This window comes from Erinaceus europaeus, chromosome 3, assembly GCF_950295315.1.
Source record: "Erinaceus europaeus chromosome 3, mEriEur2.1, whole genome shotgun sequence".
Classification (NCBI taxonomy): Eukaryota; Metazoa; Chordata; class Mammalia; order Eulipotyphla; family Erinaceidae; genus Erinaceus; species Erinaceus europaeus.
The window spans coordinates 170,226,064-170,253,494 of NC_080164.1; the positions used below are offsets into that span (position 1 = coordinate 170,226,064).

Here is a 27,431-nt window from a genome sequence, read left to right on the forward strand (position 1 = left end):
TGAAAGTCACAGTCATATCAGACCATCTTGTGGAGAGATGTCAACTTCAATTCTAAGGGTTATTTGAATTTCAGGAGTGTAATCTTTGCTGAAACTTATTAATTTATAATGATGATAAACTCAGTCTTATTTTCCAGGAACATATATCTAGACTTATGGCAACACTGAGATAACAAAATGTAATGTTACTTGTCACCCAGAATAAACTGAGGTATTTTATATACATGTACTGTGTTCTCCTTGTGTGTTCATGTTTCTAAGTGTTCAAAGGGCCCTGCCTTTTAAATATTAATGCACTCAACAAACCTTTCCTAAGTATCTTCTGCATAAAAAGCATTGTGCTCAAGAATACAGCCTAAAGAAAGCTAGTATAGTTTCTGAAAAAGAGATATGTTCTCTATCTTTTCATGTTTATTAAGAGAGCCTAACTGGGGCTGGGTGGTAGCACACCTGATTGAGAGTATTTGTGACAGTGCACAAGGAACCAGGTTCAAGCCTCCAGTCCCCACCTGCAGGGGGAAAACTTCATGAGTGGTGAAGCAGCGCTGCAGGTGTCTCTCTGTATCTCTCCCTCTCTCCCCCCATCTCCTCTCAATTTCTGGCTGTCTCTATCCAATAAATAAATAAATATAATAATTTAAAAAAGAGAGAGCCTAACCTACTATATTTAATCAAAAAATATTAAAACGAGCTAAATATTTTAGGAAAATATACCCATGAACTATGTATTGAGATAACCAAGTAATACTTTACATGTCAAGATTCCTGAATTAAAAAATAAACTTGAAAGAGATCTTATTTTTATGTCACTGAACCTAATATTTCCTATATTTGTTCCATGGAATAAAAATAAAGGACAAAACTAAAACAAAAGATTGTGCTAGATTAATTGGTCAAATATATTTGGAGAGAGAAAAGAGATTCCGATTTTTTTATTTTTTTGTTTTTATTTCTGAAAGACACACGTGAACTAAAACTTTGTATTTCTCTCCAATCCAGACAGAACACAGAACATTTCAGGAAACACTTCTCTTGTGTCTTATATGGTGAAACCGGTGTTGAGACTTTGACAAGGTTCAACAAATCCATTTTCCTCACTGCCCCTCCCCACTCACTGCCCAACTATTCTTCATTCAATGTGAGAAAACTTTATGACTCTGCCCAAATAATTGGTCCAATGAGTGATTTCTTCTATGCACTGGATATATTGGTTCTACTATTGGGTAGCCTCCACTGGTTAAGATCCTTTGTAGTTTCAGCCAAAATAACACCTCCTATGTCCACTAAAAGAGGTATTTGGAAAAATAGTCTGTAGAACAATTTTTGCATGGCATTCTCCTAAGAATTGCTTTTATGGGGCCAGGTGGTGGTGCACCTGGTTGAGGGCACATGTTACAGTGCTCAATGACCCAGGTTTGAGCCCCTGGTCCCCACCTACAAGGGAAAAGCTTTGCAAGTGGTGAAGCAATCTTGCAGATGTATATCTGTCTTTCTCCTTTTCCATCATCCCCTTCCTTCTTGATTTCTGGCTGTCTCAATCTAACAAATAAGAATTTAAAAAAGAATACTATATATATATATATATATATATATATATAAGAATTGCCATATATAATATTATATATTATAATACATATAATAAATTGGCTTCTATATTTTAAGGACTTTTTTAAAAAAAAGGATATGCAACAGTGATCACATAAAAACTAAAATATTTACAAAATAGTTTATATAAGTGATAGCAAAAATATGAAGAAATAAAAACAATTAATGAGAACAGACATTGCCCTTGTCCCTATAGAAAACAGTATGTATTTTTCAAACTATTAAAATTGGGGCAGAGTAATGGCTTATCAAGTAGAGTGTACACACATTGCCATCCCAAACACTGAGGCTCAAGCTCCCTAGTCCTACCTACAATCATTTCTTTTCCTCTCTCTCTTCTTTCTCCACCTATTTCTCTTCCTCTTCCTCTTTCTGCATATGAAAAAAAAAAAAAAACACTTCTTGGGATAGTAAAGTTGTTCAGGCACTAAGACCCAGAAATAACCCTAACAGAAAAAAAATCAAAAAACTTTCAATAGATTTACTATATAATCAAAAAATGTCGTTCTTGGAGATCTACCCCAGAAGCACCACTCCAAATAAACAAATAAATAAATAAGTAACGTATTCATAGCATCCAGATTGCAGAACAACAAAATTATAAGATAACAAATATTTGATATTTTATCACTGTTGTATAGAAATATTAAAAACTGATTAGTCAATAACATGTTTGGTCACAAAGCTTTACTTTAAATACTAGCAAAACTGACATTGCTCCTTTATTTTATGTAAAAAATAAATATAGGGAGACATTTTAGCATCTTGTTATGGCTAAGAAGTCCAATGGATTGCGGTGTCCATTCTTTTTTTAATTTTAATTTTTTATATTTATTTATCTTCCCTTTTGTTGTCCTTGTTGTTTTTTATTGTTGTTATAGTTATTGTTGTTGTCATCATTGTTAGATAGGACAGAGAGAAATGGAGAGAGGAGGGGAAGACAGAGAGGCGGAGAGAAAGACAGACACCTGCAGACCTGCTTCACCGCTTGTGAAGCGACTCCCCTGCAGGTGGGGAGCCGGAGGCTCTAACCGGGATCTTTATGCCGGTCCTTGCACTTTGCACCACGAGCGCTTAACCCACTGCGCTACAGCCCAACTCTCCGCTGTGTCCATTCTTTAACTCACCGTATCTACAGTAGATAACACTGTGATGGAGTGACACATAACATCACAGCAACACAAATGTTTTCCCAAATTTTAAACACAGAGTGTTTATTTATCCAGTCATTATATCCTTTCAACAGAACCATATCCTTCTTTCTAAAATATTTTTTTAGAAGTGTTCACTCCTCATTCATGTTGCTCAGTAGCTATAGCTCATCCCAGATGTCACCTTGTGAACATACACATAGGACTGTAGGAAGTGTTCAGATGTCTCCGAGAGTTTGTTCCTGTCTTAAGAGTTGCTCGGCCACTGAAGAAGAATGTTAACAGCTGTGGGAGAAGCAATTAGTGTCCATTCTGTTCTGATTGACAATTCTGTAAAATGCCCAATAGCATATTCCATGGCTTAACAAAATGGCAACCTTCTGTTTCAGAGTACTGGGTAGCTATTGAATTCTGGGTACAGTTAACATGATACAGATGCCCCATGTGGCTTCCAATTAGAGAAGCAAGTCTAATTTCACTCTCCAACCAGAATGAAACATAAAGGAAGCAGATAAGACCTTCATAGGGAGGAATGATCAGAGATTTCAGGCAAGCCGATTGCATGAATATCAACTTTTAGGAGCATTCAATTAAAAATGCAAAGATAGAGCTCTCTGAGAACGGGAAAGCTCTGGATGAAAGGAGAGAGATTAGTGAGAACCCTGCAATGAACGCACTATTTTCATACAATGCCATAATCAGGAGGACAAGTGGCAGTTGTTAGGAAGCAGTGAGCTTTAGAATAATGCTTTTCTAGGAAAAGCAGTCACTACAAAGCCAGGGCTGCAGTAGGACAGTACTGACTTATACACATGACAGAGAATAATTACTTTAAGACAATATGTCTGACATCTGGTGAGACTCCCTGGTCCAAAAACCAAAAAACAAAACAAAACAAAATTGGTAACTGGAAAGCAGAGGGTTATTTTTCCCTTGGCTTCCACACTTCCTATTTTTCTCACAGTGTATTTTATATCATCCCAATTATCTAAGTTAGTGCATTAATATACAAATAGTATGATCTTCCATTTTCCCTAATTAAGACTATTAGGGAGACATTTTATGCTCTTATTTTTTAATGAAATTCAATTTAAAATCACTGTATCAGATCTTATTAGCTTCTACTCTATAACACATATTATTTCACTGGAACAAAATACCTAAATCAAATATTGGATACAAATTTCAAGAATGTAAACTGTGATAGTAACATAGTCATGGTCTTTTACATATATTTTATCCTGTATAAAATAAAACTTTTTTTGTGTCAAGTTTTCATCAAGAATGTCCTCAGGGAATATACTAAGGCTTAGAGGACCTAGAATGAAATTTTACCATTTCATTCTTTTAATATGACAGTGTCCAAATGAAAGCCTTCACACATTTAAAAGAGGGTATGAGAAATTAATAGAGTAGATTTTATATGGAGTTGATTCACACACCCTTCCACTTTGGGAAAAAAAAAAAAAGCAAAATGTAAATTTTTAACTTAACTTAGCAAGCATACTAATTTAGTCTATACTGGACATGTAAGTAATCAAAATGGAAGGATAAAATAGGGTCTGGATAAATATGATCTAGTAGTTATTCAATGCAAATTATCTTATTAAATGGACACAGACTTCTCTAAAGGAGCATGCAGTCTCATTGGAATAGTCATCCTATAATATAATCATTATAAATCTGTGAGGAAGGAAATATTTTAGACTAATTTTGTAAGTAGGGGAACTGGGGTTCTGAAAGGTTATTTGCTCAAGGTCAGAGAACTAGAGAAGGTAGAATAAGTAATTCAATGCTGTTTGATAATGGAGTCCAATCTATTAACTTGGACTTGAGTCCTTTTGCTGTTGATGTTTCACTGTTTTAGAAAGAGATAGAAAGGAATCAAGAGAAAAGATGGAGACAGAGAGTCAGAAAGAGAGACACCTGCAGCACTACATCACCATTTGTTATGCTTTCCACCTGCAGATGGGATCAGGAGCTTGAACCCAAGTCCTTGGACACTATAACACATATGCTCTATGTCATTGCCACAGCTTAGCCTCCCCTCCCCCCAGTCTTAGATGCTTTTAAACAATATCTATTATTTTTCTTTTAAAAAAGTGATATAAAATTACAGATCAGTCTCTTAGGGGGAAATCTTCTAGCTATAATCATTAAAAAACAAGTCAACATGTAAAAGTTGAAGGGAAAACCATACTTCAAGTCAAGTGCTAAGGGCATCTAGGAAAGCTGCATTGCATGTACCCAGGGCTCAGAACAATCACCTCCAGGACAATTGATACTCAGGGATGTTTTCTTTGTCATTATTGGACAGGAGGGGCCTCTCTAAATGATTTTCTGTCACCAGTGGAAAGTGATAAGTTTCTATGAACAGCTTAATGACCAAATAAAGGATGTCTGAATACATCTTGGAGAGGTTTTCAATTTTGTTGTACTCCCAGTACATCTCAAAGATATGCTTGGAGGACACTTTGATGTTCAAATTTCCACCAGGGCTCAGAATCATCTATTTCTCTCGGAAGAGCTGAGCACAGGCAGGGCTCAACAGAGACGAAAGATAAAGTGTCTGGAGAAGATGACCTGACCGTCAACAAAATGGGAGGTTTCATTATTATTTATTATTTTTACCTGATGGGGACAGAAAGGTTCTTCATGTTAAGATTTTTTTTTGAAATTTGTACTAAGTTGGAATAAAGTAAACCCAACACTGGGTAAGTATATCAGAAATTGAAATGACAAATATGAAAGAATCTGTCAACAAAGAGACCTGAGTTTCTTTACACAGATATAAGAGCTCTTGCCTGTCTTCTCAGTATATCATTTTGCTTTGTTACAAAACACTACTTAAACTATACAATAGTTTGTTGGCTCTCAAAGGAGATTTACCATTTATCCAGAACTGGATTTAACTAAGAAATCTGGTATCTCTTTTTTTTCCTCTCTCAGAAATTATTAGTTTGTTAAATGCAACAATTAAAGAAATTCCCAGAAACACTAGACAACTGGTCACCACCATTTTTTCCCTATAATTCCATATAGGTAGCATTTAATCATTTACACTGAAATTTTTCCTGTAAGCATGATTGCTGAAAGTCAGAAACTGGCTCATTCTACCCTTCGGGACACCTTCTCCAATGCTAGATCATTTGCTCTATGGATAAACCAGATAAAAACATCTATCAATATGATTAGTGCTAAGAAGATTTCTTAAATGTAGAGGACTCATTTCAGTTGAAAAATTGATTTCAGGTTGTCTAATTGGATCCTTGTAACAATTTAATTACAATAGCATGTATTCTACAACTAGGGAAAATACTAGGAAAAATTCAATGACAATAAAAATCATCAAGACATTTAAACAGTGACACTGGAACTCTATTCACACTTTCTTTTTCTGCTTACATAAATTTTGCTGTTAGTGATTTTAATACTGGTTTACCAAATTATAAGGATTTATTTACATGGCTTTACACATGTGTGTGTGTCTCATTGTACCCTCCCACCAAAGTTCCTATGCCCACCTTCCTATACCAGCTAAATCTGATAATCAACACACTTTTCACAAAGTCTAAGAAATAGTTTTCACTATTTTTAAGTTTATTTGCTTTAGTTACCTATAACGTGCATATGAGTAAAATAATCTGTTAGTCGTCTTCCACCTCTTACTGAATTTAGCTTCATCTCCTCCAGTTCCATCTACCTGGTCCTAGCCTGCTTGTCTGCTTCTCAGGCCAACGTTATCTCCATCTCCCCACTGTGATGATTAGTTGATTCATTGAAAAGACTCCAAGGCTCTCAAAGTGGTCAAAATCAGCAGCAAGAAATCTTAAGAAATGCCCATCTCCAAGTTCCTTCCTAGACCAGCTAAATCAGAAACTTTGTGGTGGGTCTCAGTAACCTCTGGTCCTGTTGGTGAAACTGATGCCCAAATGTATTTGAAAACTATTGGCAACTCTAAGGTCAATAACCTAGATAATATGACATACACTTCCTGAGAACCATGTAATATGTGCCCACCCACGCTACCACAAAACCATCCCCAAAGCAGTCCCTATGTCAACAGTCCGTGTATTAAGTCTCCAAAAGAACAGCTTATTCATACAAGGTGGGTGGCTGGACATTTTCTTGCAAATAGCTCCTCTTCCTCTTCTAGTTGGAGATTTAAAAATAGCATCAAAAGTAATCATGATGCACAGCCTTTATTCAATGTATAATTGTATAAATTATTTCAGTCAAAAAAGAATCATGAGATTGCTGTGGAGGGAAAAAATATCAAATCTGTTAATAAATTCTGCCAATACTATGTAGAAAAAGTTCTGAAAAACAAAAAACAGTTTCACTTCTTGAAGTTTATATCTTTCAATGATTTAATTTTATTGGAGTAAAAAAAAAAAAAACCTTTATTCTATGTAAGTCATTTTTAAAGAGTCTGTCATTCTTTTTGTTGGATGCTCAGAACAGAGTTTTTATCTAATTTATGCACTGTTAGAAAGGGTGATTCCATCTCTGAACCCCTTGTCCACTCTGGGCACTACAATCAATTCTTCCAAGGGCTTTATTCCATGACTACAGCTTGAAATGTGGCATGGCTTAGATTTCATCAACAAGAAAGGAGGTTAGCCCCCTGTCATATGCTCCATAGTTCCCTGTATCTCTCCTTTGCAGTTCTCATCACACTTCTAATTACTTGCTCAGTGTCACTGTCTAATTACTTGCTCCCCACATGTTCTCTATTAAGACTTTTAGAGGCCCTGAGTTCTGACAAGATAATGGTATCTCCTCCAACACCATATGGACTTTGAAATGAAGTGGGGAAAAATCAGAACTTTGCAATAAGTTTAAAATGTCCAGCAAAGTTTTGATACCTCCCTTCTTGACTATATTGAAGATGTCCTCCAAAATGTTTAAACACCCTCCTCATATTCTAAGTTTAATGTCGTGTATGTGTGTGTGTGTGTGTGTGTGTGTGTGTGTGTGTGTGTGTGTGTCTGTGTGTGTGTTTGTAAGAAAGAAAGAAAGAAAGAAAGAAAGAAAGAAAGAAAGAGATTGAGTCCTTTTGATGTGTAATTATAACACTGTTTTCCAGACTTCAAAAGAAAGAGAAGGGAGAAACATCATAACTCAAGAGCTTGGCTCAGGGACAACATACACCATGTGGTACTAGAGTTCTAAGTGGGCTACACAGGGAGTTGGGCGGTAGTGCAGCGGCTAAGCGCTGGTGGCGCAAAGCGCAAGGACCGACTTAAGGATCCCGGTTCGAGGCCCCAGCTTCCCACCTGCCAGGGAGTCACTTCCCAGGCAGTGAAGCAGCTCTTCAGGTGTCTATCTGTCTCTCCCCCTCTCTGTCTTCCCCTCCTGTCTCCATTTCTCTCTGTCCTATCCAACAACAACGACAGCAGTAACAACAATAAGGACAACAAAAGGGAATGGATAAGCAAATAAATTTTTTTAAAAAGTGAGCTACACAAGGTAAGGAAGTTGCTCTACCAAGTGAACTACCTCTTCAGTCTACTAACTTAATTTTTGAGAATGGCAACTCCCATTTCACGGGTGTCCTAAATATGTGCTTGCTCATGAGGGTGGAGATTCTAGTATTGATTCAACATAAATCATAAGTTTCATGAGGTTTGGAGATATACCTGTCTTGGTCACAGAACCATGGCAGTGCCAGTCCTATTCCTGAGGGAATATAAGCTCTTAAAAAATATATGATAAAAGAGTAAGAATATGAGTGACGTGAGTGGATGGCACAATAGAAAGACGATAGATGAAAAAATGATGAAGTCCCAGGAGAGAAAGGGAGAACACAAGGGGTAGAAAGAAGAAAGAGAAGAAGATGGCCAAATGAAAGATGGCAGAAATGAAGTCAGTGCTTCCTTTTCCTATAGGTCAGGAAACAGATGTAGTGGTGCTAAACTCCCTGATCTATTACTGAAGCTCAAAGAATCATCTGTTCCATTATTTAATTCTCAAATAAATGTTGCCATTGTCCTTTTACAGAATTATGAACTGTGTCTTTGTTTACTTACACGGCACAATTTTCAAATATGTGACAGTCCATTGCTCATGTTGTCTTTGTCATGGAATTAGGGAAATGTAGCATGAGCTTTAAATTTGCAGCTGCTGTCCAATCAATGAAGACGGCCCACAGTACAGCCAGCGCTGAGATATGTGAACTGAGCTAGTCAACAGCTACAGACCTTGCGACTCTAGCTTTCTGTCACCCTGGAGAATGAACAGCATTTGTGGTGACAGCTATTTTTTTTCTTCCAACTCACCCCTTTCTAATGAATCCATTCTAAACTGATGTACGCATTTAAAAATATTTGACATGCCACATGGAGACAGCAATATTAGCAGTACTCATCTTCACAAAACTCCTTGCAAATGTACAGAGAAATTCCACTCGCAATACCTGTAGCCAAAATGGAGTTTGGAGATTACATCAATCTTAAAGGAGGCAACACACAGCAAAAATGTGCAGACCTTACTTTTGACGTTTTCTTGATGAGAACAAGGGTATGCTTTGGCAGAGCTTTCAAAATGATCAAACACCCAAGAATGAATTTACTGCATAGGCTTAAGTTGAATCAAAAAGGACCATATGCCATGTAAAAATGCTCCTATATCTTTAGGTGCCCAGATCCTAATGTGGCAAGTATAATATTATCCACTAGTATCATAAAGCCTTTTATAGAAATATTCCCCCCAGCCCCGTTATTTTAATTTGGGCACAGATTTTTAGCACAGACAATTTCCCCCTGCAAGGGCTTTTCCCTAATAGAATTATGCTGTCTTAGCTGAAAATGGCCTTTGGTCCTTAGTCCACTGGGCTCAAAAGATTATTTTCTTGTGGTGGAAAGCTCTCCACCCTGCCCGGGAGCCCAACCATTATCTGTACCAAACACCCCGATCTTCCACATCTTTCAAGAGGCTACACAGCTGGGCCCAGCATGAAAATGACAAGTGTTAGAAAACTCCAAGAGTTTATTTTCCTCTGGCTGGGCATCTTGGCTTCTGGACTCATGTCAATGCCATCACAATGCATGCCTTTCAATAAAAAGTGATCCTAACAGGATTAAATGTAATTTAGAGTCAATAAGGAGAAGTTTGCCATCGGGCGGAATTATAATAGACAGTATGATCAGAAGGTGGAGAATTTGGAAGGCTTTCAGGAGCCCATTGTACTGTAAAAATGAAACACACAGAAGAGGGGAAAGAAATGTATTCTCAGCCAAACTCTTTCACTGGGTCCATCTTGCACACAAATCAATTCACAGTCTATTAAGATAATAGACTGCATTGTCATTTACAGGAAGGAAAAGGGAGAAATATATTTATGAGAAAATGAGAAGTACAGTGTGATTTTCCCTACTAGTTTTCATTGTTGCTGTGCAAGTGCTAAATAAAGTATAAAATGTAACTTGGTTCTGCTTCACAGGGAAACAGAACTCTCAAAAGTTGTATAGAGCCTAACCAGAGTTGTATTTGGTATAGAACTATTCCTAAACCACTCAGACAGTACCTTTGGGAAAGCAGTCACTCTTCCAGAAGGCATCCCCTTTATTTTTTTGGTATGGTGGATCTGAAAAAGTAAGCAGGCATTAAGGATTGGACTCGAACTCAAGTCTTGAGAGCAATAAATCCTTAATCCAAGAATGAACTTGAGGTGCTTTCTTGAGGTCACCACCAATGCCCTGAAGTGAATCAACTGCTTTAGTGTAGGCACATGAGATAATGAAGCAAGGTTGGCATGTAGCAGGTGCCAGTTATCTGAAATTACTTACTGAATTTTAGAGTCCTTCTACTAGTTTTAATAGGAAAAAAAAATAGTAGGATCACTTCCTGAGCACAGCTTTTAGGACATGAGAGAGAGTACTCTGTGTTACTTTGCACACATTTAGTTCTTACTACAGCAGCTTATCAGATAGCATAAAGTCATCATCTCTCAAGCAAAAAAAACCTCATTTAGAGACAAAGAAAATAATATCAGTATGTGAGGATGTCACTTTTGAGGTCCTCCATCTCATAAAGGTTGAAACTGACTTCAAGTCTAGGGGTACCTCACATTCTGTGTCTCTACTGACCACACCTGTTCATTGGTGACTGGGAGTGCAATGCTTTCATCATGGTAAGAATTTGTTCAGGCCAATGCCATTTCTGGGAAGAGTTATTTGTAAGAAGACAAGATTCAAAACCAAAAGGGTTTAGGTGAACACAGAAAACACTAGGCTGGGGCGATAGTATAATGATTAGGCAATAAACAAAAAAACAAATTCCACACCTGAAACTGAGGACCCAGGTTCAATACCCAATACCACTCTATGCCAGAGCTGGGCTGTTCTCTGGTCTCTGTCTCTATCTCTCTCTCATTAAAATAAATTAAATATTTTTTAAGAAAATGTTCTCCAGAGAGATAATGTATCCACCAAGCAGCATTATTTGCAATATTCAATATTTGGAAACAACCCACATACCCAGTAATAGGAATGGATAAGTAAGTCATGGTATATAGACAGAATGGAATACTACTCAGATGCTAAAAAGGAAATGGTGAGATCTTGCCCTTTGCTGCAACAATCTGGAGGGGGGATTGATGGAAACTAGGCTTTTAGTGGCAGGAGTGGTGGGTAAATGCTGATGTTGAAGAATGGAGCTTTTGTAAACCAACATTATACACATCAAAACCAACACAAATAAAGCATTTCCTCCCAACTCACTACTGAGAATTACTCCTTCCCATGACTTCAATCCAGAACTTCTTCCATTTCATCTACTATCACATTGTAAAAGGTCTACTCTCCCTTCATGATGCTATAACCCACAGTTCTTGCTTGTTTTAGTCATTCATCTGTCATTGGACATCTGGGTTGCTTCCAACTTTTTAGTCATTACAAATTGTGCTCCTATGAACATAGGCATTCATAGATTTCTTCTTATTGGTGCTTTCATTTCCTTTGGGTAAACCCTCAGGAGAAAAATTGCTGGTTCATAGGTTAGGCCTATTTCTAGTGTTCTGAGAAATCTCTAGGCTGTTTTCCACAAAATAACCCATCATTCTAAAGTTTACCACAAAATGTCTCTGTCAAAAGAACTTATAGCTTATTCTTGGAGGCTTATTATGTTTTGTGTGCAGTATTAGCTCTCTCCCAGGACAACCAGAGCCTAAAAAATGCATTGTCCAGGTAAAGTATATTGCAAGTAATTAAACAGTATTAATTCCATCAGCATTGATTTATTCTGCTTTCTCAGTAATGAAGCTCTGTATTCTATATTCTTTCTGCATGGTGGTGAGCAATAGCTCTGGTATTTAAGGATTATTGTATAAATCTACTTTTTGGTCAGTCAGTGTTGGGGAAGTTTTCCAGTATATTACAAATGTACTCATTATTCTCTCGTTCATAAAAATAATTAAAAGCTACAAGCTGAACACAAATTCCCAGGGCACAAAAGCCTGACTTGCACTCCACTGCCAAACACTAAGGTTGCCAACTCCTTGGTTTACAGTTTCTTAATGAGAAGTTGTGCCTTCTCATGCTACCAAGGGATTAGTTATCATTTCCTCAGGGTGGTCACAGGAGTCATAAAACTCCATCTCTACATATCAATCTAAAAACAGTCTACTTGAGTTAGGGAGTGCAATGGTTATGCAAAAAGACTTTCTTGCCTGAAGCACCAGATATCCTAGGTTCAATCCCCAGCATTTCCATAAACCAGATCTGAGTATGTTCTGGTAAAACAAAAAGCAAATAAAGTCTACTGTCATTTTAAAAATATTGTTAGCAGTTCAGAAATGACTTTCCCTAAAAATAAAAACTATTCTCCCCCCAAAACTAATTCTTTAGAAGTGATCCCTCAGATGTTAGTGTTCATATTCCCTTAGAAGAAGAAGGAGGAGGAGGAGGAGGAAAAACAAAGCAAGGCAAGGAGGAAGAGAAAGAAATACAAGTAGATCCATTCAATCATTGTGATATCCAACATTCTTCTTAGATAAAAACAGACCTAAAACATGTACTTTAAAAGCCATGGATGGATATAGAGACTTCTGGAGGCAGGGCTACAGAGCAGCAGCAGCTGTGTTACTCTCCTCTCTTCTCCCAGGTCAACTAGGATTACCAAAGGAGACCACCTGGAAATGCAACAAACAGGACTAGAATAACTTTAGGAACCCACCAAATCACTAGTGAGTACAAACATGTATGGCTCATGGACAGAGAGGAGCCTAAGGAAAGATTAAGTAGCTGGTAACAGTATGGCAGTTTACCAGCTGAGACACCACCTACAGTCTGTTTCACCAACAAAGACAGCTGAAGGAAAGAGAGGACTCCCCTAAGGCTCACCAAATGCAACTGTGAGTCTCCATTGATACTGCCCTCAGAATCTGAAGCAACGGGGGGGCAGGCCCTGTGCTGACACCAGGAGACAGAGAACTAACAAAAAAACTCAGGAGAAGATCTATACCTCCTTGGCCTAACAGTGGAACTCTAGAATCTCTTTGCATAACCACTGGATTACCTCTGCCCCACCCTGCTTTATCTCTTGGTCAAGCATTAGTGATTAAGCTAAGAAGCCTATTTATAGATAAAAAGTACTCAGGCTCCAACAGCCTAGAGGGAAGAAAAAGCACAAAAGAGGCTTTTAAGTCACTGTGCTTCAAATCAGGGATTAAAATACTATTAAAACAACTGTTAACTTCCACCACTGTGAACCCTTTAATTACCTTAAGTAGACACAAGTCAATACAGACAATAGTGATCAGTAATTTGAAAATTACTAAGAGAGTGACCTCATATATATAAAAGTGACCTCATAATATATAAAATGGTTAAACCAAGAAGAAGAAATATTGGAGAAATGAAACAGGACAAGAGTTCAGCTAAAAAGCCCCCCCAAAGGTAGAAGCACAAAATAAGGAGGTCAACATCCAAACAATAGTTAGGGAAATAATCACATGAGTGAGTAAAGAGTTTGAAAGAATTGTCATCAGAAATGCATCAACAAAAATGAGACTCTGGAAGAAAACACTAATTATCTCAAGGTTATTAGAGAGCTGAAAGCTGAAATAGCTGAGCTAATAACACAACTTGCTGAACAAGGTAAAACAGTATCAGAACAGGGTAACAAAATAGATGAACTCCAGAAAACAGTAGAGGGGAGAGAGAATAGAATAAATTAGGATGAAGACAGAATTAGCAAGATAGAGGACAATTAGAGACAACTAAAAAAAATAAGAGATCTCCAAAAGAGATTGAGAGATACTGAAAATAACAACAGATACCTATAGGATGATTTCAAAAGAAATAATATACTCGTTGTTGACTTAACAGAGGAAGAAAGACAGGGAGGGGAAGAAATCATTCTTTAGAACATAGCTTAGAACTTCTCTTGTCTAGGCAACATCAAAGACATAAAGATTCAAGAAGTGCAGAGGGTCCCAAACATAATTAACCCTAACTTAAAAACACCAAGGCACATCATATTTAGGATGCAAAGGAATAAGGATAAAGAAAGGATCCTGAAGGGTACAAGAGAAAAAAAAGAGTCACCTACATTAGAAAACCTATAAGATTAACAGCAGACTTCTCCACACAAAAACTACAGGCCAGAAGAGAATGGCAAGATATCTATCAAGTGCTCAATGAGAAAGGCTTTCAACCAAGACACCTGTATCCTTATAGATAGTAATTCAGACTAGATGGAAGCATAAAAACCTTCTCAGACAAGCAGTGAAAGAATCAACTATCACCAAGCCTGCCCTGAAAGAAGTTCTGAAAGGTCTCCTATGAAGTAAGACCCCTTTAAATATGCCCTATATCAGAAAACTCTAAAAATCTACAAGATTGGCATTAAAATATCTCAATCTATGATATCAATAAATGTCAATGGCCTGAATTCACCTATTAAAAGTCAAAGAGTAGGAAGATGGATCAGAAAACACAACCCAACAATATGCTGTCTACAGGAAACCCACGTAACTCTACAAGACAAACACAGACTCAAAGTGAAAGGATGGAAAATTATCATATAGGCTAATTGCCCACAAAAAAGCACAGGAACAGCTATTCTCATGTCTTACATGATATACTTTAAAATAAATAAAATTTTTAAAGATAGGGATGTATATTACTTAATGCTCAGAGGATCAGTCAATAAAGAGGATTTAACAATTATTAACATCTATGCACCCAATGAGAAACCATCTAAATACATTAAACGTCTACTGAAGGAGCTACAGCAATATATTAACAGCAACAGAGTCATAGTAGGGGATTTCAACACCCTACTCTCTCAACTTGACAGATCAGGCAGAAAATCAATAAAGAACTGAGGGAGCTAAATGAGGAGATAGATAAACTAGAACTACTGGACATTTTCAGAGTCTTTCAGCCCAAGAAACTGTAGTACACATTCTAATCAAGTCCACATGGGTCATTCTCAAGGATAGATCATATGTTAGGCCACAAAGACAGCATCAGCAAATTCAAAAGCATTGATATCATCCCAAGCATCTTCTCATACCACAGTGGAATTAAACTAACACTTAACAATCAACAAAAGATTAGTAATAGTCCCAAAATGTGGAAGTTCAACAGTACACTCCTTAACAACTACTGGGTCAAAGAGGAAATAAAGGAAGAAATCAAAATGTTGCAAGAGTTCAATGAAAATGAAGACACAGCTATCAAAATATTTGGGGCACAGCTAAGGCAGTACTGAGAGGGAAGTTCATAGCCATACATGCACACATTAGGAAACAAGAAAAAACACAAATAAACAGCCTGATTGCACAACTTAAAGACCTAGAAGAAGAAGAACAAAGGAATTCTAAAGCAACCAGAAGGACAGAAATCACTAAAGTTAGGGCAGAAATGAGTAACATAGAAAATAAGGAAACCATACAAAAGATCAATGAAAGTAAATGTTGCTTCTCTGAAAGAGTAAACAAAATCCACAAACTTTTAGTCAGACTCACAAAACAAAAGAGGAAGAAGATGCAAATAAATCGGATAGTAAATGAAAGAGGAGATATCACAAAAGACACCACAGAAATTCAACATGTCATGCAAGGATTCTGTGAACAACTATATGCCAAAAAGCTAGAGAACCTGGAAACTATCAGATACTTTGGGGGAAAATGTTCACAGAGCTCTTTTCCACATAAATTTTAAAGACATCTTCAGTGAAATGAATCCAATTACAAAGAAAACTAAGGCAAGCATAAACCTATGGGACTACATCAAATTAAAAAGCTTCTGCACAGCAAAAGATGCTACTACCCAAACCAAGAGACCCTTCACAGAATGGGAGATATTTACATGCCATACATCAGACAAGAGGCTAATAACCAAAATATATAAAGAGCTTGCCAAACACAACAACAAGAAAACAAATAACCCCATCCAAAAATGGGGAGAGAACATGGACAGAATATTCACCACAGAAGAGATCCAAAAGTCTGAGAAACACATGAAAAATGCTCCAAGTCTTTGATTGGAGAAATGCAAATCAAGACCACAATGAGATACCACTTCACTCCTGTGAGAATGTCATTCATCAGAAAAGGTAACAACAACAAATGCTGGAGAGTTTGTGGGATCAAAGGAACCCTCCTACACTGGTGGTGGGAATGTAAATTGGTCCAATCTCTGTGGAGAACAGTCTGGAGAACTCTCAGAAGGCTAGAAATGGACCTACCCTATGATCCTTCAATTCCTCTCCTGGGGATATATCCTAAGGAACCCAACACAGTCATCCAAAATATCTGTGTACACAACGTTCTTAGCAGCACAATTTGTAATAGCCAAAACCTGGAAGTAACCCAGGTGTTCAACAACAGATGAGTGGCTGAGTAAGTTGTGGAATATATACACAATGGAATACTACTCAGCTATCAAAAATGGTGACTTCACCATTTTCAGCTGATCTTGGATGGAGCTTGAAGAAAACATCTTAAGTGAAGTAAGTCAGAAACAGAAGGGTGAACATCTCACTCTCAGGCAGAAGCTGAAAAACAAGATCAGAAGAGAAAACACAAGTAGAACCTGAACTGGAATTGGCATGTTGCTCCAAAGTAAAAGACTCTGAGGGGTGTGGGGGAGAGTACAGGTCCAAAAAGGATAATAGAGGACCTAGTGGGGGTTGTATTGTTATATGAAAAACTGAGAAATGTTATGCATGAACAAACTATTGTATTTACTGTTGAATGGAAAAATTAATCCCCCAATAAATAAATTTTTTTTAAAAAGCCATGGATGACCTTTGGGACATCTACGTACAGTATCTATGAGGTTTTAAGTATAATTAACAGATCCCATTTTTCCATTTAAAGAATGTTAAGTTCTGTTTCCTCGACAGGCAAAATCCTATCAATCTGGTTCTCAAATGCTAATACAAGCAATTGAAAATCACATTCATTAAAATACTACAGGGGCTAGTGCATTTTTTTTTCTCTTCACCTTAACCTCATGGCAATTTTCTAATTTACAGGACTAATTGGGGAAGCACCCTTGGTTTGTTCCATCTCTGGGTTGAAGAACTGGCCTTTAAAATCCAGCAGAGAGCTGCAGAAGGCCATTGTGCCAGGAGCAAGCTCAGAAGCTGTAGTCAGAATGTTCATCTCACCTGGAAGATGAAGCACATGTGCCAGATTGTTTTATTTATAGTGCGAATATTAATTTTCTGCTTTTGGTAACGAAAACACAGTGCTCATTTGTATTGTTGTAAAACTTGTAAATATACCCTGTAGGATAAGTGATATTCAAAGCAACATTCTAATTAAAAGGAAAACTCAGTTGTCTTACAAGATAATATAAGAGGGCACATAAATCCTAAATAAGATACATGATAAAAAAATGAAAATGACAGGCTGGATAGGAGAGGAATGAAATAAGATTTGGAAATGTGCTTCTTAAATGAACACAAATTGTAAGATAATGTCTCATTGAACAATAAAAATAATAAACCAGTGGCAAAGATGTAATAGAATTTCCTTTGCATACCATTTTAATCTTAATATAATGCCCCCCCCCAATGCATTCACATTTACGGAACCACTATAACCATTCCTTTCTCACTCTGTCCAAAGTTACTGAGAGTGTTCTTGGCTGTAAATAATTCCCTGATTATGAGCATGAAAGCAATCCAGAAATTGACCGCGTTCCTGAAAAATGGCATAGCGGCTGCATGCAGCCAAAAGCTTTTTGAGACTGCCAAGGGATGTGCAGTTGTCTCAGAGAAGCAGAGTGAGAATACAGAAAACCACCTTCCCACATCTGCCTGCCTCAGCAGCTACACAGTTATGCAGTCAGAATTTCCACAACACCCCTCTTTGGGTTCAGGGGTAGAAAACAGAACTGATGCCTAGGAGCAGGTGGGTCCACAAACACTTAATGTCACCCAGGAAGAGGCATATCAGTGTGACCTTAGCTCTTTAATTTACAGAATGGAGGTGACATACTACCTAACTTCAGATCTGACATGCATATCTGCATTAAGTCAGAATGTGAAGGGCCTTGTTCACTCCACACCTGTGAAAGGTTTGCAGGCGTGAAGACATGGAGTTCAGAGAAAGCTTCCCATCCACTGTACGCCTCTACCAAGGAAGCCTGGGAGATGTTCACTCGTATTAATAGTTAACCATATAGGCATAACACATTCAACAGTCAATGTAATGGATGTCCATGTCTTTGCTTACACTCACAAAGGTTATCTTGTGTTTATTTTATGGGTATAAACAGTTTTCTCATGGAGATTGAACTATTTCTTTTTTTTTATTTTATTTTATTTTATTTTATTTTATTTTTTTATTTAAGAAAGGATTAATTAACAAAACCATAGGGTATGAGGGGTACAACTCCACACAATTCCCACCGCCCAATCTCCATATCCCACCCCCTCCCCCGATAGCTTTCCCATTCTCTATCCCTCTGGGAGCATGGACCCAGGGTCATTGAGGGTTGCAGAAGGTAGAAGGTCTGGCTTCTGTAATTGCTTCCTCGCTGAACATGGGCGTTGACTGGTCGGTCCATACTCCCAGTCTGCCTCTCTCTTTCCCTAGTAGGATGGGTCTCTGGGGAAGCTGAGCTCCAGGTCACATTGGTGGTGTCTTCAATCCAGGAAAGTCTGGCCGGCATCCTGATGACACCTGGAACCTGGTGACTGACAAGAGAGTTAACATACAAAGCCAAACAAATTGTTGAGCAATCATGGACCCAAAGCTTGGAAAAGTGGAGAGGAAGTATTAGGGAGGTACTCACTGCAAACTCTAGTATACTTCTGCTTTCTTACTTTGGTGCCATACTCCAAACTCAGTCAATTTCTGCTTTGCGTTTCTACTTCTTCTTTTTTTTTTTTTTACATGCATAACATTCCCCAGATTCCCATTTAGCAATACAACCCCCACTATTTCATTCATCATTTTTCATGGACCTGTATTCTCCCCACCCACCCACCCACCCCAAAGTCTTTTACTTTGGTGTAATATTCCAATTCCATTTCAGGTTCGACTTATGTTTTCTTTTCTAATCTTGTTTTTCAACTTCGGCCTGAGAGTGAGATCATCCCATATTCATCCTTCTGTTTCTGACTTATTTCACTCAACATGATTTTTTCAAGGTCCATCCAAGATCGGCTGAAAACGGTGAAGTCACCATTTTTTACAGCTGAGTAGTATTCCATTGTGTATATATACCACAACTTGCTCAGCCACTCATCTGTTGTTGGACACCTGGGTTGCTTCCAGGTTTTGGCTATTACAAATTGTGCTGCCAAGAACATATGTGTACACAGATCTTTTTGGATGGATGTGTTGGGTTCCTTAGGATATATCCCCAGGAGGGGAATTGCAGGGTCATAGGGTAGGTCCATTTCTAGCCTTCTGAGAGTTCTCCAAACTGTTCTCCACAGAGGTTGGACCAACTGACATTCCCACCAGCAGTGCAGGAGGGTTCCTTTGACCCCACATCCTCTCCAGCATTTGCTGCTGTTACCTTTTCTGATGTGTGACATTCTCACAGGAGTGAAGTGATATCTCATTGTTGTCTTGATTTGCATTTCTCTGACAATCAGAGACTTGGAGCATTTTTTCATGTGTTTCTCGGCCTTTTGGATCTCTTCTGTGGTGAATATTCTGTCCAATTCCTCCCCCCATTTTTGGATGGGGTTATTTGTTGTCTTGTTGTTGAGTCTGGTAAGCTCTTTATATATGTTGGTTATTAAACTCTTATCTGATGTATGGCATGTAAAGATCTTCTCCCATTCTGTGAGGGGTCTCTTGATTTGGGTAGTGGTTTCTTTTGCTGTGAAGAAGCTTTTTAATTTGATGTAGTCCCATAGGTTTATACTTGCCTTAGTCTTCCTTGTAATTGGATTCGTTTCATTGAAAATGTCTTTAAAATTTATGCGGAAAAAAGTTCTTCCAATATTTTCCTCTAAGTATCTGTTAGTTTCTGGTCTAACATCCAAGTCCTTGATCCACTTGGAATTTACTTTTGTATTTGGTGAAATACAGTGATTCAGCTTCATTCTTCTGCATGTTTCAACCCATTGTTTCCAACACCATTTGTTGAAGAGACTCTGCTTTCCCCATGTAATAGTCTGGGCCCCTTTGTCAAAGATATATCCTAGGGAATCCAACATATCCATCCAGGAAGATCTGTGTACACATATGTTCTTGGCAGCACAATTTGTAATAGCCAAAACCTGGAAGCAACCCAGGTGTCCAACAACAGATGAGTGGCTGAGCAAGTTGTGGTATATATACACAATGGAATACTACTCAGCTGTTGAAAGTGGTGACTTCACCGTTTTCAGCCAATCTTGGATGGACCTTCAAAAAATCATGTTGAGTGAAATAAGTCAGAAACAGAAGGATGAATATGGGATGATCTCACTCTCAGGCAGAAGTTGAAAAACAAGATCAGAAGGGAAAACACAGGTGGAACCTGAAATGGAATTGGCGTATTGCACCAAAGTGAGGGACTCTGGGGTGGGTGGGCGGGGAGAATACAGGTCCAAGAAGGATTCAGAGGACCTAGTGGTGGTTGTAATGTTATATGGGAGACTGGGGAATGTTATGCATGTGCAAACTATTGTACTTACTGTTGAATGTAAAACATTAATTCCCCAATGAAAAAATAAAAAAATAAAAAAGAAATGCTGACACTAAAAAAAAAAAAAAAAAAAATTAGGGCCATTGTCATCAAAACTGCTTGGTACTGGAACATGAACAGACACACTGACCAGTGGAATAGAATTGAGAGCCCAGAAATGAGGCCCCACACCTATGGACATCTAATCTTTGAGATTGAACTATTTCACTAGCACTGAAAAGCAAAGTCTATGTCCTGCTTAAGATTTTGTTTGCAACTTGGTGTTACTTTGGTAAACATCAATGTCCAAGTACTGTTTCTTTCACTTATAGTCTAGTTTATTAGTGCACTTACCAAAATTTCACCAGGTAAGAGAAAGATATATCAGATATATCAAGATAAACACATAAAATATCCAACAAATCTTCATATTACATAAGCTATCTTCGTATTACATAAGCTATCAATCCCTTTGTTGATAGAATGAGTAACAATAAAGTATAATTAGTATTATTTGATTTTATTTATTAGTGATTTAATATTAATTTACAAACTTGTAAGATAATAGGGTATAATTCCATAAGGTTCCCACCTCCAGCTCTGTGTCCCCATGCCCTCCATTGGTAACTGCAGTAGTTCTCCCAAGTTCACCAATATAGACTGATTCTAAAACTATCTACCTATATCCTATCCTATACTCTCTCTCTCTCCCTCTCTCTCTCTCTTTCTCTCTCTCTCTCACTCTCTCTCTCTCTCTCTCTATATATATATATATACATATATATATATATATATATATCTTTGATTTTTCACCATTATAATTAACAGCAAAGAGTTATGGACCATGTGATAATGGATCTACTAAGAAAATAACAGCTGGGTGGGGTAAAGTAGCATAATGATTATGTAAAGAGATTCTAACACCTTAGGCTCCAAAATCCCAGGTTCATTCCTACTCTCCACCCTACTCCACCCCTACACTATCATAAATTAGATCTAAGGACTACTCTGGTAAAATAAAATAAATAAATAAATAAACAAACAACAGTTTACATAATCAGAAGAAATACACTACAAACGAGTACTCTCTCTTTTTTCTTATCATTTATTCCAGGGTTAATGATTACCACAATTGCAAATCATAAAAAACACACTCTTTACAAATTCTGTAGCATTTTTTTCTAGAAAAGAAAAAATTAAGTCTGTAAATTAAAACATCCAAACCTGTCAGATTTCTTAATATCAAATTTCATTTCAGTAATTTTGATTGTATTTATTAAGTTTCATGGACTCAGATGGAAGTGAAGGTCATTATGAAATTCATCATTAGCATTATATATCCAGACTTCATCATCTAGGATCAACAGGTAGGAAATATTGATTGCAAAGGCAAGGGGAGTTTATCTGAGAAATCACCAACATGGATTTCCTTTCCAAAAGCAAAGGCCTCATCTCCAGGTGATGTGGCCTTATTATCTACAAATGTCACTTGTCTGCAGATGTCACTCCAGGCCATTGTTTCGGATGATCTTGGCATATTCCTTGACTGAACTGTAGGGGACCCGTGGTCTGGCTGGATTTTCAAAATCCACATGGAAGAAACCAAACACCACTCTGTACCCATCTGTCCATTCAAAGTTATTTAGAAGAGACCAGACACAATACACTTTAAGATTGATTTTATCAAGTTGGATAGCTGAAAAGAAAAATAAATAAATAATGTGTCACTTTTGGGGAGGGTTGAGGAGGTCAGTCTTGGTAAAATCATTGGTAAATGTTAGAGGTCTCTTTTTCCTATAGGGACTCAAAATTATGTACCACAAATAAATTAATAAATAAAAGCTCTCAATCACTTTTTTCCAGTCTCTTGTTCCCCTTAAACAGAGGTTCAATAAAGATATTATTAGGTTATGTAGTATTTGCAATGTTTGTGTTCATTTTGACATTCATTTTCTTCTCTCATTCATTTATTCACTCATTGATTTATTCAATATACAGCTTTTCAATATCTACTACTTTCCAGACACAGAAAGAGAATTTCTCTCTACCATTGTAGGTGGCTTTCAGTGAAAATGACTCTTCAAGTTTCATCAAAATGCCTTTAAATTTTTCTTTATCATAAGTTTGTATTTTCAGACCTTAATTTCCACCTATGAGTGAGATCACCCAGAATTCCTCCTTCTTTTTCTAGTTTATATCACTCAACATTCAGGCCTCTTAAACACATTACACTCATTATATGACTACATTTTTAGTGGTATCCACATCTATTTGGATTTTGTTGTTGTTGTTGTTATTGTGGGTAATTCAAAGACAAAAGGATCTAATAAGTTAGCTGGTGCATAAAATTTCTACCTTTGTACATGGAAGCCTGCACAGAGCCTTGCTTTAAGCATGTCGATGGGAGGATGGGCCGTGGTGTGCTGGTATGCTTCATATTGGTTTGGTCTCCTTCCCCCCACCTCTGGGAGATTGTGGTTTAGCCCTGCTAGTTTCCTTAGCCCCCTTGTCCCTGCCCCCAAGAACCCCTATGGACTTCCAGAGGTCCATAGGGGTCCATAGGGGCAGCTGCCTGGAGGAAAAGAAATAGAGGAAAGAATGGAGAAGCACATGGGGTGGTGATTTGCCCGCTTGTGAATACAGATTACAGCTTCTCTGCCCAGCCATGTGTTCTCGAGTCTCTGTCTACCGCAGTGAAGCTAGCTGGACTTGCTGGAGCCCCGAACCTTAATGACAGTGGTGCATCCAATTAAGTGCATTTAGTGCTAATTGCAAGGACTTGCAAAAGGATTCGGGTTCAAATCCCGAGATCCTCACTTGTAGGGGGGGAAGCTTCATAACTGGCGAAGCAGGTCTGCAGGTATCTAACTTATGGGGGAAAAAATGGCTGCCAGGAGCAATAGATTCCTAGGGATAGCACCAAGCCCCGGTGATAACACTGGAGGCAAAAAAGAAAGACAAGAAAAAAAAACATATCTGTGAATAACCTCAAAGCAGGAATTTAGCCAACCTAGATTAGCTGTTTGGAAATAAAGTATTACTGGAAAAATTCAACGCACATGTCATTAAAACACATCCATGTTTTTGCAGGAATCAAAAAAATATTTACTACTACTCCTTCTGCTACTTGTTCACATGGCTATGTGTGTCTCTTCTCTATCAACTATCACCTGGAAGCTGACAATTTCTTAACTGGTTTTTCAAACTAATTTAAGTTCTGGATTACATCCTATTAAAAATTATAGTAGATTAAATTAAGTATTAGGCCAGAAAAACACAACTACCTTATCATTCAGTCTGGGGACACATGAGGATCTGAAGATAGCCTTTCGCATTTGCAGAATGACTGCCCAACAAACAAGCCTGCCAGATGAAAAGCCAGACAGTTTTGGCAAACACACACAGTCCCACTGATCATGTACAAAAAGACTGATTCATGTGTTCAACCAGGGAATAAGATGACGCCCTGCTGGCTTGGAAGGGACCAAAAAAGGAAATCTTGGCAATTTCATTGTTAACTGCCAGGAGTTCCGCAGCAGGTACTAAATGGCCCAAGTGACACTAGCGAATGTCTCTACATTTGCATCACAGGAACAGTCAAGTAGAGAAGTATCTAGTTAGACTGCGGAATCCTTCTCACCATGCCATTACTAGGAACAATTATAGAACTGTGCTGGACCCTGCACACCTCCATTCTTCCAATATCCTCCAGAACAGAAAAAGACCATCATCACATTTCTTGTTACCATGATTTATGAGGTCCCAAATCTTCATAGAAAAAAATACATATTTCTGTAAGTTCTTTTTCTTTCCTGCCACTCGAGTTTTCACTCGGCACCTGCATGATTCCATGTTCTCAGTGGCCATTTTCTTTTTTAGAGGGTAAGAGAGATGCCGGGCTAGCTTCGAGGGTGGGAGAGAGATGACCAGGGACTCATGGCTGAGCTGGGATGCAATGCAATGCAAAGCAATGCTGGCTTTATTTATCTGCATTTATACTCTCCAGGAAGGAAGTGGTAGGTTGTAAAAACAGGGTGTGATGTAGAGAGGGTGGCTTGAAAAGAGAGTGCAAACTAGTGGTGGACAACAGGGTGTGACTAGGAGAGGGGGCAGAGTGGAAAAAGAGCGCAAACCAGTGGGGATTAAAACAATTAAAACAATGATTATGTAAATAGACCACAGCCTTAAGCAATACAAGGAACCTAACGTGATGATCAAAACAGAAGGTCTTATAAGCAGAATTAGAAGCATACCAACAGAGAGAGAAAGAGAGAGAGAGAGAGAGGAGAGATACCTTTAGTATAGTTCCAACATATATAAAGCTTCTCTTCCATGTCCTCCCACAGGTGGGGACTTAGGAATTAGACCCAAGTCTTCACTCGTGGTAGCATGTGTGTTCTGCTGGGTTTACAACCTCCTAGATACTCCCTCCTTTTATTGTCATCAGGCTTATCATTCCTGGTGTTCTTCCCCCCACCACCATTCATGTGATAGGTCAGAGAAAACTGGAGAGAAGAGGGGAGATCAAGAAGGAAAGAGAGAGAAAGTTATAGCATTGCTTCACCCCTTGTGAAGCTTCTCCTCTACCGGTAGGAACCAGGAGTTGGAACTCTGCTTCCTTGTATATGATATGTTCTCTCAACTGTATGCACCACTACTTGATACTTTCACTTTCCAATTTTAACCAGAGATAGAGACAAAGTAAAGAAGGGCTAACAGGAGCTGTCATGGCTAGAAAGCACACTAGAATTATAACATTACCCTTCACAGAGTCCAAGTTTAGGTCATTACCAAAAGGTCAGTGGACAGGATCCCACAGTCAGCACCCACCACCAGAGTGCCACATCCTATCCCCTCGTTTGGAAGCTTCCCCAATCTTTATCCCTCTGGGAGTATGTACCAAAGATATCTACTGAGTGCAGAAGGTTGGAGATCTGGCTTCTATAATTGACAGTTCAATCCTTACACGCATACTGCCTCTCCCTTTCCCTAGTGGGGTATAGCTCCAGGGATGTGGGGTCCCAGGACACATTGGTGAAGTTGTCTGCCCAGGGAAGGCAGGTTGATGTCATGGTAGTATTTTTCAACTTCTTGTTTGTTTTAAGTTCTTTATTGGGGGGACTAATGGTTTACAGTTGACAGTAAAATATAAATAGTTTATACATGTATAACATTTCTCAGTTTTCCACATAACAATACAGCCCCCACCAGGTCCTCCTCTGTCATTGAGTTCCAGGAACTGAAATTTCCCCCACCCAGAGTCTTTACCTTTGGTGAAATATACCAACACCAGTCCAAGTTCTGCTAAGTGTTTTCCCTTCTTGTCTTGTTTTTCAACTTCTATGAGTGAGATCATACCTTCTCATGGTGCATCCCGTGAGTACCCATTCATTGGAGAAACTGACGATCCTTCCTAGCCGACTGAATCCACATGGATCCCAGTCACTTTCAAAGCCAGCAACAAGCAGTTCCTGACAGCTTTCAACCTGACGCTGTTGACTGGCTACGGAAGAAGGGCAAACGCTAGAAGAAGAAGTGAGATCATCCCATATTCATCTTTCTGTTTATGACTTATCTCACTTAACATGATTTCTACAAGCTCCATCCAAGATGGGGTAAAGAAAGTGAATTCACCATTTTTAATAGCTGAATAGTATTCCAGTGTGTATATAGACCACAACTTTCTCAGCACTCATCTGTTGTTGGGTACCTGGGTTGCTTACACGTTTTGGCTATTACAAGTTATGCTGTTATAAACATAGGTATACATAAAATTTTTGGATGGGTGTGTTTGGTTCCTTAGGATATATCCCCAGGAGAGGAACTGCAGGGTCATAGGGTAGAGTTCTCCAAACTGTTCTCCATAGTAGTTGGGCCAATTTACTCCTTTGTCAACTTCTGTCTACGAGTGAGATCATCCCATATTCATCCTTCTCTTTCTGGAAGTCAGAATAAATTATCTTCCTGGTGTTGACTTGTGATAATATACATATTGCCAACAGGAAAGCTCATTTGAACTCATCTTCAAAGCTTTTTATTGAGCTTTTATTACTCTGCTATGACTTATTGATTCAATTCCAATGTGGATGAGCTGTTTCCAGGTACATTTATACTGTGTGACCTGAAATTCCCACTATCAATCACATGATTGGTGTCCTTTTAGGACAAATCCTCAATCACTATCAAACAGGCCATGGCCGGTGCACCGCTATGTTCTATCGCTGGGGAGCCAGAGACGACCCAAACTGCCCCTGTGGCTACAGACAGACTATGAACCACATAGTCAACGACTGCCACCTCTCCAGATTCAAAGGAGGTCTCAAAACTTTACATCAGGCTCAACCTGACGCTGTTGACTGGCTATGGAAGAAGGGCAAACGCTAGAAGAAGAAGAAGGACAAATCCCTATACTGAAGATGTTCCTGTCAACTATAACATAGATTGCCTTTTAAGAGAGTGCAAAAACCAAACATTATCACTTTGGTAAAATGAAATTCTTGACTACACAAATACATACATACACACACATACATACACATACACACACACACACACACACACACACACACACACACACACACAC

The 27,431-nt window shown here is 38.3% G+C and overlaps 1 protein-coding gene across 2 annotated transcripts in view; it reads right to left on the reverse strand.

Annotated features, from left to right (window-relative positions):
* Positions 1-27,431, reverse strand: part of LOC103114228 (cytosolic beta-glucosidase) — a 287,653-nt gene that overhangs the window by 101,262 nt on the left and 158,960 nt on the right. Inside the window, exon 5 of one of the 2 annotated variants that reach the window (XM_007523878.3) lies at positions 22,058-22,544. The exons of the other annotated variant lie outside the window; for it this stretch is intronic. Within the exon in view, the coding sequence (XP_007523940.1) occupies positions 22,351-22,544 (194 nt within the window). The 3' untranslated portion in view covers positions 22,058-22,350. Of the gene's footprint in view, positions 1-22,057; positions 22,545-27,431 lie in introns of those variants that run through there. 2 annotated transcript variants of the gene reach the window in all.